At 42.4% G+C, this 19831-nt stretch overlaps 1 protein-coding gene across 1 annotated transcript in view; it reads left to right on the forward strand.

Annotated features, from left to right (window-relative positions):
- Nucleotides 1-19831, forward strand: part of MYO3B (myosin IIIB) — a 224515-nt gene that overhangs the window by 90156 nt on the left and 114528 nt on the right. Inside the window, exons 18-19 of the mRNA XM_032880284.1 lie at nt 3689-3790; nt 15534-15618. Of these exons, the coding sequence (XP_032736175.1) occupies nt 3689-3790; nt 15534-15618 (187 nt within the window). The remainder of the gene's footprint in view (nt 1-3688; nt 3791-15533; nt 15619-19831) is intronic.

Below are 19831 nucleotides of genomic sequence, written 5' to 3' on the forward strand. Positions count from 1 at the left end.
AATAAACTGTAGTACATCCAGACGATGGAATAGTATTCAGTGCTAAAAAGAAATGAGCTCTCAAGCCACGAAGAGGCATGCAGGAAACATAAATGCATCTTACGAGGAGAGAGCCAGTCTGAAGAGACTACGAACTGTCTGATTCCAACTATGTGACATTCTAGGAAAAGCAAAACTGTGGAGACTGTACAGAGATCAATGGTTGCCACGATGTGGGAAGGGGTTAGTAGGCAGAGCCCAGAGGATTTTTTACAGCAGTGAAATTACTGTATGACACCAGGATGATGGATATATGTCATTATAATGTGTACGACATCAAGAGTGAACCATAATGTATACTATGGGTTTTGGGTAATTAAGAAGTGTCAGTGTAGGTCCATCGATTGTAGCAAATATGCCGCTCTGGTGGGAGGTATTGGCAGTGTCTGCATATGCGGGAGCAGGGAATATATGGGAAATCTCTGTAACTCCCTCTCAGTTTTGCTGAGAATCTAAAACTGCACTTAAAAATAAAATCTTTTAGAAAGGAGGTGGGAGAAACAGTCTCAAATGGAACCAGGACGGACACATCTGCCCCAGGCTTAAGAGGAATGCTAAGCTAGAGACAACTAACACAAGCACAAGAAACAAACAATCTATGAGGCTTGCTCTGGTCCTTTTCGGAAGCAGATGGGGCATAAGTTATAAGAAGTAAATCCCACCCAAGGCTGCTGGGAGTCAGAAGAGAACAGTGACAATCCCTGGGTGCTTGAAGGCAAGGGGAATTCCCCAAACAGTGATGTTCCAGAGAAGACAAGAAACTGATCTTTAGGATAAGGGAAAACCTTCCTCCTTAGTTCCCAAGTTAGAGAAAACAATTACCAGGCAAGACTTTCTTTGAACTCCGTCAAAGTTTGACCAGGATAATGACTGGCATTAAGCACGGGAGAATCAAAGTGGAGAATGTTCTCGTAGGCCTGGAATTACCAGAATTGTTTTATGTTGAGACCAGGGTTTCTGATGTGGCTCTTGAAAAAAAAAAAAAAAAAAAAAAATCTGTCAATGAGATTCTGTTCTTCAAAAAAATAATTTTACTTTCTCAGTGCTGCTTTTAGTGGCATTTGCCTGTCAGACCTCCCACAAGTTGGCCTCTTTCTGTTCTGATAAGATGGCTGTTGACCAGCTGTCACTCCAGCCAGAAACGACATGGGCTCCTGCTGCAATTGGCCAGCAGTGGTGAGGAGGGGAAGGTTGGGCTTTTGTGCCTCATCTGTATGCGCCTCCTCTGCCAGATATAGTAGGCACTGTTTGCCAGACCCATTATGAGGCCAGAAAAGCTTACCCAGCCTAGATCTTCAACCAAGAAATCTACCTAGACAGTGCCCTTGCTGGAAACCTTGCCTCTGGGTCTGTCCTCCAAGCAGGTCATCAAATGCCATTCCAACCCGGAGCCTCCTCCCATAGCACCTGATCTGTGGGACCTTAGAGGCCCAGGCACGTGAAAGAAAGAAAGGCTGAATTCTTACTGCCACTTATAAAGGAAAAAATAAGAGTAGAGTTTAATGATTTTTAAAATGGCTACATAAATGGGGCTGTACCATGTAATATTTAGGAATTCAGGCTTTAGGGCAAAACTGCTTGGATTTGAACACTGGCTTTGCCACTCTCCAGCTGTAAGTGACTCTTGGCAAGTCATTTAACTGCTCTGGGCCTCAGTTTCCTTAACCGTAAAATGGGGAAAATAGTGGCCTCTACCTTTTAGAGTTACTATGAGGATTAATGAGTTAATTTTTATAAAGGGCTTAGAACACTGCATGGAACATAATAACCTATACATCTGTGTTTGTTAAATGAAAATAATGGACATTTCCCTAACTCTTGTTCTTAACATTCCCCCACCCCCCAACAAAACCAAGCTGAATACATGTACCTAATCTTTTCCTTCTGTCTCTTTTTTCTTAACATCTGTCAACTTTACCTCTTCATGTCCGTTTCCTAGGGCTGCCATAACAAATTACCCTAACTTTGTAGCATAAAACAACAGAAACTTATTCTCTCACAGTTCAGGAGGCTGGAAGTCCAAAATCAGCAAGTTTGGTTTGTGTTGGACACTCTGAGGGAGAATTCTTTCCATACCTCTCTCCTAGCTTTCGGTAATTCCTGACAATGTTTGGCATTACTTGGCTTGTAGACCCATCACTCCATCCTTAGCTTTCATTATCACTGCATTCTGCCTGTGTCTGTGTCTTCACATGGCCTTCTTATAAGGATACTAATCGTTGAACCACCTTATTCCAGTGTGACCTCATCTTAAACTAATTACATTTAAAAAGATCTTATTTCCAAGTAAGGTCACATTCTGAGGTTCTAGATAGATAGGAATATTAAGGGGACTCTAGTCTACCCAGCTCACCCTCTTAAAAGTTTTAGGGTGTTTTTATATCTGTTATCTCTTTTTATTCTTACTCTCTGTATTAGTATGTAAGCTCCATGAGAGTAGGGACAGTATCTTTTTAAGTATAGTCTGAGGCAGCCGGCATTGCTTAATGGGTTTGCTGGGCCACCTCAAGGGACTGGAGAGACATGGTGCCATCAGGCTGGGTGTGGGAAGGTGATATTTGAGGTAGGAGAGTCACTCAGAAGGAGAGAGAAGGACAGGATGGAAAAAAAAATCCCATCCAAAGAAATAAAAACAGAAAAAGGTCAGAGATCCCAAATATTGTAATATGGTATATCTGGAAGTACTACCAACAAATTTGAAACAGCCAGAGTCAGAAAGAAGGTGCGGGATGAGAGAGAACAAGGTTTATATCACAGGTCAGAGGAAAAGGAGATGGGGCTTCCTCAGGGCAAAGCCTGCAGCATATCTCCTCTGCAGGGATTAGGGGCCCTGCTACCAGTGTGGTTTCTTCTAGAGCCAAGGGATCCAGCTGGAAAGAACCAGCCCTCTTCAGATACCTGAGGTAGTCTGAGGCGGTAGAACATCTTCAACCCATCATGCCCTTGAGGGTCATGGAGAGTGGAAGAAGAGATGTGACCACCAGGACAGACCCTTCAGTATTTTTCCACTCAAGTCATGAGCTGTTTGGTAGAGAAGTATTTAGGTATTTATCAACATGAGCTAAACTGACTGGACAATGAAAAGCTGCGATTGTGAGAGTCCTCAACCTAGTGGAACACGTGGTCGATCTTTTCCATGACAGCATTATTGGTTGTCGACCCACAAACATCAGTGCACAGGACTACAGGATGAAAGGAAAGGACAGATATGAGTGAGGAGCAGAGATGTGGAAGAAAGGAGTAGACCTTATCCCTCCTTTGACTTCCCTGGTGGTACAACTGAAAAGGAAATAGGAAAACCATGCAGTCGTCCAACCAGAAGCCCTATCCTGGTACACTTAAGCTCCCTGTTTGACTAACACAGTCATTGAGACAGAGCTTATCCGGATTATCAAGTCACCAAACTAGTAGGGAGTCCACTCAGGACAGTTAACCACTTCTCCTATTTTCTACAATTAGGCCCTCTCCAGCCACACTGTATTAAATCTTAAAAATAAGCCCCGGATCTGTTGCTGAGGTTTATCGTGTTGGTGCCTAGAACCGGAGACAAGTGTGGGTTTCCCTAGCCACACTGTGTCACCCACTTGGGTAGTGAATCCAGGTGTGGGAGCATAAGTTTTATAAGTTCCTCCTTTGTTTCATTCCACAGGGCACCCTTCAGACCAAAGCAGTGATCTGCAGCCCACTGTCACAGGGGAAAGCAAGGGAGGTATCCAGGATCAAGACCACGGTGAACCTAGTGACCACACAGGTGAGGTCATTAGAGTTTGGGGATGGGTGTCTTGTATTCAGAGACATTCCAGAGAAGGTTCCAGAGATGGTTCCAGAAATGGAAATGACCACCTGATATGGACCCTCTGTTTTTCTATAGGAGACAGCTGGTTAAATTCAGGGGCAGCCTTACAGAGGATCCCAACCGGTGATTTCACAAAAGGGAAAGAGTAGACAGAGATACTCTCAGCTTCCCTGCAGCTCCCCACTCTGCCCACTGACCTGTTTACTGGGGAAACTGGTCTAGTTGTGGCTCTCCTTACCTATTGCCTCTCCTCAACTCCCCCTCTTGGAGTGGACGTGGACACATTTCTGTCTGATCTACCTTGGTTCGACTTCTCAAGAAGGTCTTTCTATGACTGTCACATTGATACATGGATCTCAAACTATAAATGCAGAACATTTATGGTGGGGAGGAGCACCATGGACAAGAAATTAAAACTTGAGTACCTGGTCTAAGCCTCCCTCCATTAGTTAACACCATTGTAAAATGAGAGCATTTGATGGACTAAACCAGTTTTTTAAAAACATTTAAAAAATACCAGAATCTTTCCTTTTTGCAGTTTGAAGTTTTTGGACTTCTGCTGAAAGAAGCTGTGATTTTCGAAAATATGGCCTTTAATGCTAATGCCAGCATTTTCTGAAACATAAAGATGAGTTGCTCTGAATTTCACAGTAGAGTTTGCAGTTTATCTGCCAGGCCCAGTGAAGAATTTCTGGGCACTTCCCACTCCTTTGGAACCTGCCACCCAGCCTCTGTTTAGGAAATACAGAACTGGGACTTTATCTTGGAGCAGGGAAGTTGGGGAGTGGTAAGAGGGGGAGCTCAGGGAGCAACAGGGTTTCCTGAATTTGAGGAGACTTGGGGATGGAGACAGCCACACACTTTCCATTTTCAGAAACAGGATGCCTAGCTGTTACTGACTCATGGCCTTGACACTTTCTACTTAGCAGAAGTCACAAATAGGAGGTCTTCCAGTTGTAATCACCATGAAGGTGTGTTTTGTTTGGGCAGACACAGTTTAACAAAACTTTGAACCCAAGTGTCTTCATGTGGGGCGTACATTCTCTGGTTCACACAAACCCTGCCACTTCCCACCCTCTTTGCCTGGCAGTGCACACATTTATGTTACCTGGGATGCCCCAAAGGCGTTTGAGTTTACACTGCCTGCTCCCATGTTTTCAGCCAAATGCCTTTCCATCTTATTCCAAAATGGTCCAGTGGAGATTTGGCTTGACTTTCCTGGGAAATATGAATGGCTCATTGAGTTCAATCCAACTTTGGAAGGATTCAACTCCTTCAGAGAAGTCCCTCCTCGAACTGATTCATTTCATTGAACCGAAACACTTAGGGATGTTCCTCTGAGGAAAAGAGACCCCATCTGGAGAAGGCTCTGTTGCCCCACCTGTATGCACCTCAGGTCAGCTATGCAAGCTCATCATTGAATTTTTACCGCCATCTCACTGCTCTTATTCCTTCACTTACTCTCTTTACTTTGAGTGACCACCCTATTTTACCTTTCTGGTTCTCTCTGTATCTTCGTTTCTCCAATCTCCTTGTTCAGTAATTAATTTGCCAAAGAGATGCCAGATGATTCCAACTCTCACCAGGACATACTTAAAAATATTTCACAATTTTGGGTTTTGCTTTCAACTCAATAGTTTGGCCTCCTTCTTATTTAAGTTTATGTTTTTACTCTGACTCAAATCCTTCTCCCTGCTCTTCAGGCAAAGCTGGGGGATGGAGGAACAGACTTCATCTAAGCTTTATTAAGAATATTCTGAAAGTTTTCTGTTTGATTTTTATACTTCAAATAACTCCTAAAAATCAATATTTTGATGACTGAAGTGTAAATGAATAAGAAACATGGAGTAAGTTTTCCCTTCAATTACATGAACAGAAATTCTGTGGGTTTTTATTGGAAACCCAGGCAAAGTAACTGGGAACATTTGCTAAGTTCCAGGGAAAAATGGTGAAGCTTCTTCTCTGGAGGCGGACGTAGCACTTTTCTCTTGAGAGTCCCAAACCAAAAGGGGCTTGGTGATCTTTTCTGGCTTTGCTCTTTCCTCTCTGAATTACTGTTAGGCTGTTACTCCTTTTCTTTATTCCGAAGATCTCAGATAGGTGGAGACAACAGCAATTTCAGCTTTCCACCTGGGTGACACCATCTGGGCTTTGATCAGTGTGTGGTAGCTATTGGTTCTGCCAGATTGGGCCAGAGCACAGGGGTAAAAATTATTCCTGTCAACATTCCTTCTTAATAAGGAAGCAGAGTTATTTATGCCCCTGAAGTAGGCTCCTCTTTCTCCTTTTAAAGTCAGTTCTTGCTTTTATGTTGCTTGTCACAGTATTACAAGTGAGCTTAGGCCAAACAGTGTTTTAGAATCTCCAGGAGGGGGAAACCTGCCTGATCCTCTCACTAGAGGAGTTGGTCAGTCAAGGGATGGCAGGGAAGGGAAAGATGGGAATCAGTTAATGAAATTCTGGAAGGCTGCAGCTATTTTTCTTGATTTCTTTTGCTTCTTCTTTCAACGTTGTTTCACTGTTTGGTCGTAATGTTTTTGTGTGTAATAATAAAAATATAATAATGTTCCACTTAAAATTTTATCTTTATTCTTTTGGTGTTTATGGCAATAATAATAACAATAATAGATGGTCTTATCTATCACTGATAGCTCGAAGAATTACATTTCTTTTACACATGAGATATTTATGTCTAAGGAACCAAACTAATAACACAGAATCAGAGCTTACCCTTCCCAGAATAGACAACATAAAACAATTGATTTATATATTTCTTTTTCTGTACTCTTTGTCATGCTATATGTTCAATCATCATAACTTCAACCTTATAAGTTTTTTAAAGATTTATTTATTAGAGAGAGAGAGAGAGAGAGAGAAAGAGCCCCAGGATGGGGGAGGGGAAGAGTAGAGGGAAAAGGAGAGAAGAGTCTTAAACAGACTCCCCACTGAGCACAGAGCTCGAGGTGGGGCTCCATCTCACAACCCTGAGATTATGACTTGAGCTGAAACCAAGAGTTGAATGCTTAACCAACTGCACCACCCAGGCACCCCCAACCTTATACATTTTATGCATCTTCTGTAGTATGTCACAGTTGCCAAGTTTACAGATATCTTCATGTTTATATTTTGGCTTGGCTGCTTTTAGATGACCTGAAATAAGGATAGCAAATAGATGCACTCTCTCCCCTATCCCAACTGATTAGTAGTGACTATGTGAGACTAATTCTCAGCCCTGGCCAAACAGTAAAATCATCCGGAGAGCTTCTTAAAATTAATGCAATCCTACCCCAGGACAATTTCAGAATCTTTAGTAGCTGGGTTTAGGCATATTTAAAATCTTCCCAGGTGATTTGAATATACAGCTCAGATTAAGAATCATTGATCTGGAGCAATGTCTGTCAAACTTCAGCATGGATCCAGATCACCTTGAGGGCCTATTAAAAACAGGTTGCCAGAGGATGTTTGGGGTCAAGATGGCGGAGAAGTAGCAGGCTGAGACTACATCAGGTAGCAGGAGATCAGCTAGATAGCTTATCAATCCATTGTGAATACCTACAAATCCAACAGCAGAGGGGTGCCTGAGTGGCTCAGTGGGTGAAAGCCTCTGCCTTTGGCTCAGGTTATGATCCCAGGGTCCTGGGATCGAGCCCCGCATTGGGCTCTCTGCTCAGCAGGGAGCCTGCTTCCCTTCCTCTCTCTCTGCCTGCCTCTCTGCCTACTGTGATCTCTGTCTGTCAAATAAATAAATAAAATCTTAAAAAAAAAAAAATCCAACAGGAGACCAAAGAGAAGAACAGCAACAATTCTGGAAACAGAAAAGCGACCACCTTCTGAAAGGTAGGACCAGCGGAGAAGTGAATCCAAAGCGACGGGAAGATAGACTACAGGGGGAGAGGCCAGCTCCCACAAGCAGCGGAGCAATGGAGCACAAAATCAGGACTTTTAAAAGTCTGCTCCATTGAGGGATATCGCTCCAGAGGCTAAACTGGGATGAAGCCCACGTGGGGTCAGCGTGGCCCCAGGTCCCGTGGGGTCACAGAAGGATCGGGGGTATCTGAGTGTCGCAGAGCTCACAGGTATTACAGCAGGGAAGCCAGCTACAGAGACAGAGCTGAGGAGTCAGCTCTCAGCTCAGGGTCACCTTGAACTGGTCACAGGCTGGGTGAGCTCGGAGCACAGCCAGAGGCCAGGGACACGGGAGTGATTGAATTGTCTCTGAGGGCGCACTGAGGAGTAGGGCCTCGAGCTCTTGGCTCTTCTGGGCCGGAGACTGGGAGGCCACCATTTACATTCCCGTCCTCCGGAACTCTACGGAAAGCGTTCAAGAACAAAAGCTCCCAAAAGCGAACCCGAAAGGATTACTTAGCCCGGCCCCCGGTAAGGGCGGTGCAATTCCGCCTCGGGCAAAGACACTTGAGAATCACTACAACAGGCCCCTCCCCCAGAAGATCAAGAAATCCAGCCAAGACCAAGTTCACGTACCAAGGAGAACAGCAGAATTTCAGAGGAGGAGAAAGCAAAACATGGAATTCATGGCTTTCTCCCCATGATTCCTTAGTCTTGCAGTTAATTTAATTTTTTTTAACTTTATTTTTTTTCTTCTTCTAAATTTTTTTAAACTTTTACCCTTTCCTCTTTTAATGTTTTTTAACAATACTTTTCATAAAAAAAAATAATCTTTTTTGAACCTTCATTATTATAGTCATATTTTATCCTTCATTGTATCTAACTTTATTTTTTGTATACACATAGGGTTTTTTCTTCTAAAAAATCTGGGGTACAACTTCTATTAGATCAAAATATGCCCTAAATCTAGCTCTGGGCTTGTTCTAGTCTCCAGCCTGAGCAAAATCTCTCCACTTTCTTTTTCTTTATTCTCCCAACCAACTTACTTTATCAACTCCTTTTTTAGAAATTAAAAAAAAATTTTTTTTGGCATATTCTATCCCTTCAATGTGTTTACCCTTATATATGTGTTTCATTCTTTAAAATTTTGGGAGGTAGTTTCTTCTAAGAGACCAAAATACTCCCAAAATTAAGTGGGTGACCCTGTTCTAGTCACCAGTCTAATATATATTTTTTCTTTTTTATATTTTTTTAATTTGTTTTCTTTTTTTTTAATCTTTTTTTCTGAACTTCTTTTTATCCCCTTTATCCCCCCCCCACCCATGATTTGGGGTCTCTTCTGATTTGGCTAAAGTGCATTTTCATGGGGTCTTTGCCACCCTTTTAATATTTTATTTGCTCCTTCATATATTCTTATCTAGACAAAATGACAAGGCAGGAAAAACTCACCACAAAAAAAAAAGAACAAGAGGCAATACCAAAGGCTAGGGACCTAATCAATACAGACATTGGTAATATGTCAGATCTAGAGTTCAGAATGATGATTCTCAAGGTTCTAGCCGGGCTCGAAAAAGGCATGGAAGATATTAGAGAGACCCTCTCCGGAGAGATAAAAGCCCATTCTGGAGAAATAAAAGAACTAAAATCTAACCAAGTTGAAATAAAAAAGCTATTAATGAGGTGCAATCAAAAAGGGAGGCTCTTATTGCTAGGATAAATGAGGCAGAAGAAAGAATTAGTGATATAGAAGACCAAATGACAGAGAATAAAGAAGCTGAGCAAAAGAGAGACAAAAAATACTGGACCACGAGGGGAGAATTTGAGAGAGAAGTGACACCGTAAGACGAAACAACATTAGAATAATTGGGATTCCAGAAGAAGAAGAAAGAGAGAGGGGAGCAGAAGGTATATTGGAGAGAATTATTGGAGAGAATTTCCCCAATATGGCAAAGGGAACAAGCATCAAAATCCAGGAGGTTCAGAGAACCCCCCTCAAAATCAACAAGAATAGGTCCACACCCCATCACCTAATAGTAAAATTTACAAGTCTTAGTCACAAGGAGAATATCCTGAAAGCAGCCCGGGAAAGGAAGTCTGTAACATACAATGGTAAAAATATTAGATTGGCAGCAGACTTATCCACAGAGACCTAGCAGGCCAGAAAGAGCTGGCATGATATATTCAGAGCACTAAACGAGAAAAACATGCAGCCGAGAATACTATATCCAGCTAGGCTATCATTGAAAATAGAAGGAGAGATTAAAAGCTTCCAGGACAAACAAAAACTAAAAGATTTTGCAAACATCAAACCAGCTCTACAGGAAATATTGAAAGGGGTCCTCTAAGCAAAGAGAGACCCTAAAAGTAGTAGATCAGAAAGGAACAGAGACAATATACAATAACAGTCACCTTAAAGGCAATACAATGGCACTAAATTCATATCTCTCAGTAGTTACCCTGAATGTTAATGGGCTAAATGCCCCAATCAAAAGACACAGGGTATCAGAATGGATAAAAAAAACAAAACCCATCTATATGTTGCCTGCAAGAAACTCATTTTAAACCCAAAGACACCCCCCAGATTTAAAGTGAGGGGGTGGAAAGGAATTTACCATGCTAATGGACATCAGAAGAAAGCAGGAGTGGCAATCCTTATATCAGATCAATTAGGTTTTAAGCCAAAGGCTATAATAAGAGATGAGGAAGGACACTATATCATACTCAAAGGATATGTCCAACAAGAAAATCTAACAATTTTAAATATCTATGACCCTAACGTGGGAGCAGCCAACTATATAAACCAATTAATAACAAAATCAAAGAAACACATCAACAATCATACAATAATAGTAGGGGATTTTAACACTTCCCTCACTGAAATGGACAGATCATCCAAGCAAAAGATCAACAAGGAAATAAAGGCCTTAAAGGACACACTGGACCAGATGGACATCACAGATATATTCAGAACATTTCATCCCAAAGCAAGAGAATACACATTCTTCTCTAGTGCACATGAACATTTTCCAGAATAGATCACATCCTCGGTCCTAAATCAGGTCTCAACCGGTATCAAAAGATTGGGATCATTCCCTGCATATTTTCAGACCACAATGCTCTGAAGCTAGAACTCAATCACAAGAGGAAATTTGGAAAGAACCCAAATACATGGAGACTAAACAGCATCCTTCTAAAGAATGAACGGGTCAACAAGGAAATTAAAGAAGAATTGAAAAAATTCATGGAAACAAATGATAATGAAAACACACCGGTTCAAAATCTGTGGGACACAACAAAGGCAGTCCTGAGAGGAAAATATATAACGGTACAAGCCTTTCTCAAGAAACAAGAAAGGTCTCAAATACACAACCTAACACTACACCTAAAGGAGCTGGAGAAAGAACAAGAAAGAAACCCTAAACCCAGCAGGAGAAGAGAAATCATAAAGATCAGAGCAGAAATCAATGAAATAGAAACCAAAAAAAAAAAAAAAAACCAATAGAACAAATCAACAAAACTAGGAGCTGGTTCTTTGAAAGAATTAATAAGATTGATAACCCCCTGGCCAGACTTATCAAAAAGAAAAGAGAAAGGACCCAAATCAATAAAATCATGAATGAAAGAGGAGAGATCACAACCAACACCAAAGAAATACAAATAATTATAAGAACATATTATGAACAACTCTATGGCAACAAATTTGACAATCTGGAAGAAATGGATGCATTCCTGGAGACATATAAACTACCACAACTGAACCAGGAAGAAATAGAAAACCCGAACAGACCTATAACCAGTAAGGAGATTGAAACAGTCATCAAAAATCTCCAAACAAACAAAAGCCCAGGGCCAGATGATCTCCCAGGGGAATTCTACCAAACATTTAAAGAAGAATTAATACCTATTCTCCTGAAACTGTTCCAAAAAAATTGAAATGGAAGGAAAGCTTCCAAACTCATTTTATGAGGCCAGCATCACCTTGCTCCCAAAACCAGACAAGGATCCCATCAAAAAAGAGAATTATAGACCAATATCCTTGATGAACACAGATGCAAAAATTCTCACCAAAATACTAGCCAATAGGATCCAACAGTACATTAAAAGGATTATTCACCACGACCAAGTGGGATTTATTCCAGGGCTGCAAGGTTGGTTCAACATCCACAAATCAATGTGATACAACACATTAATAACAGAAAGAACAAGAACCATATGATACTCTCAATAGATGCTGAAAAAGCATTTGACAAAGTACAGCATCCCTTCCTGATCAAAACTCTTCAAAGTGTAGGGATAGAGGGCACATACCTCAATATCATCAAAGCCATCTATGAAAAACCCACCGCAAATAACATTCTCAATGGAGAAAAACTGAAAGCTTTTCCACTAAGGTCAGGAACATGGCAGGGATGTCCATTATCACCACTGCTATTCAACATAGTACTAGAAGTCCTAGCCTCAGCAATCAGACAACAAAAAGAAATTAAAGGCATCCAAATCAGCAAAGAAGAAGTCAAACTATCACTTTTTGCAGATGATATGATACTATATGTGGAAAATGCAAAAGACTCCACTCCAAAACTGCTAGAACTTGTACAGGAATTCAGTCAAGTGTCAGGATATAAAATCAACGCACAGAAATCAGTTGCATTTCTCTACAACAACAAGACAGAAGAAAGATAAATTAAGGAGTCAATCCCATTTACAGTTGCACCCCAAACCATAAGATACCTAGGAATAAACCTAACTAAAGAGGCAAAGAATCTATACTCAGAAAACTATAAAGTACTCATGAAAGAAATTGAGGAAGACACAAAGAAATGGAAAAATGTTCCATGCTCCTGGATTGGAAGGATAAATATTGTGAAAATGTCTATGCTACCTAAAGCAATCTACACATTTAATGCAATTCCTATCAAAGTACCATCCATTTTTTTCAAAGAATTGGAACAAATAATCCTAAAATTTATATGGAACCAGAAAAGACCTCGAATAGCCAAAGGAATATTGAAAAAGAAAGCCAAAGTCGGTGGCATCACAATTCCGGACTTCAAGCTCTATTACAAAGCTGTCATCATCAAGACAGCATGGTACTGGCACAAAAACAGACACATAGATCAATGGAACAAAATAGCCCAGAAATAGACCCTCAACTCTATGGCCAACTAATCTTTGACAAAGCAGGAAAGAATGTCCAATGGAAAAAAGACAGTCTGTTCAACAAATGGTGTTGGGAAAATTGGACAGCCACATGCAGAAAAATGAAATTGGACCATTTCCTTACACTACACATGAAAATAGACTCAAAATGGATGAAGGACCTCAATGTGAGAAAGGAATCCATCAAAATCCTTGAGGATAACACAGGCAGCAACAACCTCTTTGACCTCAGCCACAGCAGCTTCTTCCTGGGAACATCGCCAAAGGCAAGGGAAGCAAGGGAAAAAAATGAACTATTGGGATTTCATCCAGATCAAAAGCTTTTGCACAGCAAAGGAAACAGTTAACAAAACCAAAAGACAACTGACAGAATGGGAGAAGATATTTGTAAATGACATATCAGATAAAGGGCTAGTATCCAAAATCTATAAAGAGCTTAGCAAACTCAACACCCAAAGAACAAATAATCCAATCAAGAAATGGGCAGAGGACATGAACAGACATTTCTGCAAAGAAGACATCCAGATGGCCAACAGACACGTGAAAAAATGCTCCACATCACTCAGCATCAGATAAATACAAATCAAAACCACAATGAGATACCACCTCACACCAGTCAGAATGGCTAAAATTAAAAAGTCAGGAATGACAGATGCTGGTGAGGATGTGGAGAAAGGGGAACCCTCCTACACTGTTGGTGGGAATGCAAGCTGGTGTAGCCACTCCAGCCACAACATGGAGGTTCCTCAAAAAGTTGAAAATAGAGCTACCCTACGACCCAGCAATTGCACTACTGGGTATTTACCCTAAAGATACAAATGTAGTGATCCTAAGGGGCACGTGCACCTGAATGTTTATAGCAGCAATGTCCACAATAGCCAAACTATGGAAAGAACATAGATGTACATCAACAGATGAATGGATAAAGAAGATGTGGTATATATACACAATGGAATACTATGCAGCCATCAAAAGAAATGAAATCTTGCCATTTGCGATGACTTGGATGGAACTAGAGGGTATTATGCTTAGCGAAGTATGTCAGTTGGAGAAAAACAACTATCATATGATCTCCCTGATATGAGGAAGTGGAGATGCAACGTGGGGCTTTTGGGGGGTAGGAAAAGAATAAATGAAACAAGATGGGATTGGTAGGGAGACAAACCGTAAGTGACTCCTGATCTCACAAAACAAACTGAGGGTTGCTGGGGGGAGGGGGGCTGGGAGAGGGGTTTGGGGTTATGGACATTGGGGAGGGTATGTGCTATGGTGAGTGCTGTGAAGTGTGTAAACCTGGCGATTCACAGACCTGTACCCCTGGGGATAAAAATACATTATATGTTTATTAAAAAATTTTAAAATTTAATAAAATTAAAAAAAAAAACAGGTTGCCAGCTGCCACCACTGGACATTCTAATTCACTAGGTCTTGGGTGGGGCCCAAGAATGTGTATTTCTAATAAGTTTCTAAGTGATATTGATGCTTTCTTTGTTGTCCTCATGAAGTCATGATCATTTGGCACCTGCACAAGGGGAACCTCTGATGTAAAGCATGTTAAGAAGAAACTTGAGGGGCACCCGGGTGGCTCAGTCGGTTAAGTGTCTGTCTTCAGCTAAGGTCATGATGTGGGGTCGTGATCCAGGTCTCTGCTCAGCGGGGATCCTGATTTTCCCTCCCCTCTGCCTGCCATTCCCCCTACTTATGTGCACATGCTCTCTCTCTCTCTGTCAAATAAATAAATAAAATCTTAAAAAAACAAAACAAAACAAAAAAAAACAGAAGAAGAAGAAGAAGAAGAAGAAGAAGCAGGAGAAGGGATTTAAAGTTGGAGAGCCTGGGTGGCTCAGTTATTTGAGCATCCAACTCAGGATTTTGGCTCTGATCATAATCTCATGGGTTGTGAGATCAAGCCGCACGTCAAGCCCACCCCCTCCCATGGGCTCTGCACTCAGTGGGGAGGCTGCTTGGGACTCTCTCTCTCTCTCTCTCCCTGTGTCTCCCCCTACTCGAGTAAGCTTACTCTCACTCAAATAAATAAATAAATCTTAAAAAAAAAAAAAAAAGGAACTTGAACCTGAATTAAGATTTAGTGGAAAAGAGGGGCATGATTGATTAGATATGGCTAGGCACCCATGGTCACAGAAAGGAGAAACTGTATTTGTTACTCCCACTCTTGAGAAACTTATCAGTGAATTGCCCTCCTTCACAGTGTAGAAATGGATGACTCCAGAAGTGATTCCCTAGTTACAGTCTGTCCTATTCACATTGGGACAGTCCATTCCCTGATGTACATTCTGCATCAGCACCAGCCCCGCCCTGCCTAGATGGAACTGGAAACTGGCCTGCTGTCTAGCCCACTGCCATTCCAACTCCTACACACCACCCTGGCAGTTGAGCTCTCCTGGGGGCTTCTAATCTCTGTCCACCATCTCTATCCTTGGAGAAAGGTAGCTTGTTTTCTCGTACCTGTGAATTATTTTACCAAGTTTGCTGGCTGGGATCACAGAGCAGGTCAGTCTTGATGATGTGTGTAGACAAAGGCTGTAGAACAGCAAGAGGGCAGGGAGAGAGGTGCTATGGAGTATGGATAGACGTTAAAGCCTAACCCTGCCTCTGAACCTAGCCATAGATCTCTAAGATTTTTTGTCTGTTCTCTTGTTTGTTTTCTGCCCATTCTGAGGGGCTCCCATAGGTCATAAAAGAAGTCCACAAACAGAATTCAACAGTGGCCATTCGGAGACTTCAAGCAACTCTCCTGTTGTCACTGAGAAAAATTGGTGAGTCATATCCATACTGTTCTTGGTCTTACACTCAGGTGCTCTGTGCCCAAGGACACTGAAACAGAAGTATTTCTGACAATGTGTTATATTGAAGAGTTGGAGAGAGTAAAGCCAAAAAGTGTTTTTTATCAGATTCTCCCAGATCAGAGGTCATTCCTCTGTGGGCAAAAAGTCTTTATTCTGCAGGGCAACCTGGACACAATCCTGCTTTTTGGGTTCTCTTCATAGTAAAGCAGGTACTTGGCCTTATTCAGTTAAAGTGATTTTTCTCAACTGGGGACAGTTTTGCCCCTCTTTCCTCTGGGACATTTGGCAGTGTCTGGAGATATTTTTGTTGTCACAGCCTCAGGGGGAGGAGTTGTGCTGATGTCATCTGGTGAACAGAGGCCAGGGGTACTGCTGAACATCCCACCCTGCACACCACAGCCCCCTCACAACTAAGAATTGTCCAGCCCAAAGTAATCCAAGGTGGGAAAACCTTGGGTTTAAGATAAAGCAAAAAGGGAGTATAATTGCCCGTTTACCCACAGTTTCTAGTTAAATATAACTCAAAATAAGTAGAGCATTATAGCTCATCTTCATGGTACACAGGAGCTGCTCGGGTCTGCAGAGGACAATGCCCGTGGCTAAATATAGGCTTAGGTCACTTTAAATCAGCCCAGGCCAGGCCAGGACATCAAGCACGGGAGACTCAAGGAACACCCAGGCTTCCAGTTCTTCAGGGATATCTCTATAACCTACCTTTTCCCAGAAGATGTTTTTAGGTTCTGTCATACTTGTCACCAGGAAGAAGATGAAAGTACAGGAAAGAGCAGACTGTGGCAAAGGGATGGTCTAACTAGGATAAAGCTTGCCTTTCATATTTTCCTCTAAATCATTTGTAGGGACTTGTTCATTAAAAATTTACGCCAGGATTTGGAGAAAGAAGCAGATCATTAGAAACTTCTGTGCATCTTTTCACTTGGAAAAAGAAGTGGTTTTGATATGTAATTTTAAAAAATATTTCTTAGTTTTCTGAGATTTCTTATTAATATTTTTGAGACTTGACGAATTACATTATCAGTACTTCTCTAGTGGTCTCAAACTGTTGTTGGACTGCTTATAAAATAGACTAGTTTCCCAATAAAACATTCAAGGGCACTTGAGGAAATATTATAGGCCTGTCACCTCATACTAGAATAACAAAGTTTAGAATTTCTGATGCAGCAGGAAGACCACTGACCTTGGCAGGTGGAAGACTTGGGTTCTGGTCCTAGTGCCATTTTCCAGCACTTTGACCTTGGATGACTCAGTGACGCAGTTTGGTAAATGGCTCTGGCTCCAGCCCAAGCCTGACCCCCTCAACCTCAGCTGGTGGCTGACTTTGCACAGTATCAGGGTAGTGCTGTGAGCAACTTCAACTTGGTATCCTGAATCTCAGAATCTCTCTTTCTCTTCAGCTGTTCTTCCTTCCTTTGCTGTTATCAAAAGACTACAGGTCTTTTCCTTGAACAGGCTAACTAATGCCTTCATTTGTGGTCCTGCCCTCCAGGCCCTGGAAGACACACTCGCTTCCACAGCTTTCATTCTCTTCTGTCTCTTTCCCTTTTGCTTATACCTTTCCACATCCTACAAAAGAGGCTACTCTTAGCCCTGGCCTCCCTCTTACTTTTACTATCAGACTGTCTTAGACTGATATCCAGGTCATCTACTTCATTCCCTCACCTACCCCTCCCTTTTTTATCCTAAAATCTGATCTGTGCCCTCCCCATGTCTCTACAACTGCTCTTGGGAATTTTAGCTCCCAATGGCTAGAACCTCATCTTCATCAGACTCAGCAGCATCCATTCCATGAGCCATGCTGGCTTCAGGTTGCCCTCTTCCTTGGGTGTCTGTGGACGTGCGGACTTCAGGTTCTCCCTCTAGGATACCCTGGTCTCTGTCTTCTCTGGCTCCATTCTCCTCCTCCACCCACCATTAAATGAGACAGTTCTCCAGGTCCTTGACTTTCTTCTCTGCTCTTCACCTGGGTGATATCCTCTCTCACTGGTGTGTTCTGATATCAACTCTCAGCTCAGTGAGCATAGTTCTCCGGTCTCTGTTCTGAACCCCTTACTCCCATGCCCAACCCTGCTGGCCATGTGTTTCTGGCTTACATACCAGGGCCTTGGCAGAAAAGTCCCCAGCAAAGCACCTTGTGTGCCTGACCCTCCCACTGTGGTGAGTTGCACAGACACTCTCAGGAGACTAGCAGTCAGTTTGAAAAACTGGCAGTCAGTTTTTCTTTCTGGCAGTCATTTTTGATCCCTGCCTCTCATGCATCCCCACCTCCAGTCATTTTCTTAGAGTCCTTCCCTGGTCCAGGCCTGCCATTATCTCATCCCCTCTGTCTCTTGTTTCTTGCCTTTATAGGCCAGCTTTTATTTCTGACACCTGATCAATTGTCCTTAAGCATATTCTGACTTTTTAAAGAACTTTAATGGCTTCCCATTTTAGACCAAAAGAGGTTCAGACTTCTCAGTGTGCCGTATCCAGCCTCTTTCTGTCTTGCTGGACTTTGTCTTCCAGACTCACCTCCACCTTGTCCCAATATGCACCCTGTGCGGTCAGACTTACTGCTTGACCAATGCATCTACCTCTGTTCTCTCTGCTCATGCCTTTCTGTTCAGCTCTTAGCGATCTCATCAAGATACATTGTCGTAGCCCTTTCCTCCATGATGACCTCAATGCTCATCAACGCTCCTTGAACCTTTGTAGTCCATTTTAACAGAACTACTCAAAATCCTGGTTCGAGACAAAATAGTGAACTTTTATCAGAATGTAAATCAACCCACAGCTTTCCTCATCAAGAAAGTTTGCTATGTAAAAAATATCGGTTCAGCTAAATAATGTACTTGGTGATAAGTTGATTTACATTCTGGCACAAGCTCCTTAGGATGTTGTGAGCAGTAATAGCTCACAGTCAGGGCTCTGGTGATAAAAGACCATGCTTTGGTTTATCGATCTCTGTCGCTTTTCACGTATTGCCTGGTGTTGTGGTTGACTGTATGCTAGCAGGTCAACTTCTCAAAGGTGAGGGCTGAATCTTACTTCTCCCTGTTTCTAGTACGTGCAGTAGGTACTCAGTAAGTCTCTTGACTTGACTTCCAACACCCCTCTTAAGGCTCAGATTTTTATGAAAGAAGTGTTCTTCTTGCTCCATCTTTGGGTGGTGGCAGCAACAATAGGATACCGAAGAACTCATCAGCTAGGACATGCCTGCCCCAGGGAGCTAGAAGTCTCATTTTGCCCTCTGTGCTTGCTGATCACCTGAATGCCCTGTGGATCAACCCAGCGGTTGACAGGAAGGAAGCCAAGGGGAAGGAGATACCAGGGGAAGGAATGGGCAGAGTAAGAAGAAAACTAAATCATGCCAGTGTTGATGTTCTTAGCAGCAATTAACAGACCCTCCAACCAGTATATTTAAGAATCCCTCAGGATAGAGGTCTAAACACAAAACTTCCAGTGCTGGTTCAGCTGCTTGGGGATGTCATTTAAGACATGGGCCCTCTTCATCTCTCGGCTATTTTCAGTGCATCAGCAGTGCCCCCACTTAGGGTCACAAGGTGGCTGAAGCAGCACTAAGCATTACCTCCTCACCTGGCAATGTCCAAAGAGGAAGGAAGGGCTGGATGGGAAGGGGGCTCTCTTCAGGAGTCTGTCTCTGTTTCCCAGAAGTCCCTAGGACACCACTTGCATCTCACTGGCCAGCGATTGGCAGTTTGCCGGGGTGGCCCTGCCAGGGAGCTGCAGGGCAAGCTGGGAATGTGAGGATGGGCGTTTGCAGTTTTATAAGAGAACATGCCAGAAGAGTCCTGGGGGGGTAGTGTAGGGAGCAGATAGGTACCAGGGAAAGATAAAGGGCAGGCAGAATCAGAGGGAGGAGTTCATAAGGAAGACCCAAACATGACAAGAAATATTGCCAGGAATAAAAACAATATAATCATTCAAATTCACTCAACATTTGTTGTGAGTCCAGATCTTTTCCCAAAGTGATCTCACGTGATTCTCATTCTTGCCTTTCTGGTGGTATCACTGACTCCATGTTACTGATAAGTAAACCAAACAGGGAGGTCTAAGATGAGTAGGTTCCACATGCTGGTCCAGAGACCAGTGCTGAGTTGTACGTATCAGAGTTACCTACTCCTGACCCTAATCAGCTCATCGGGAGGGTCACCCAGTGTCACACAGA

Source organism: Lontra canadensis, unplaced genomic scaffold (genome assembly GCF_010015895.1).
Source record: "Lontra canadensis isolate GAN:19392208 unplaced genomic scaffold, GSC_riverotter_1.0 scaffold69, whole genome shotgun sequence".
Taxonomy (NCBI): domain Eukaryota; kingdom Metazoa; phylum Chordata; class Mammalia; order Carnivora; family Mustelidae; genus Lontra; species Lontra canadensis.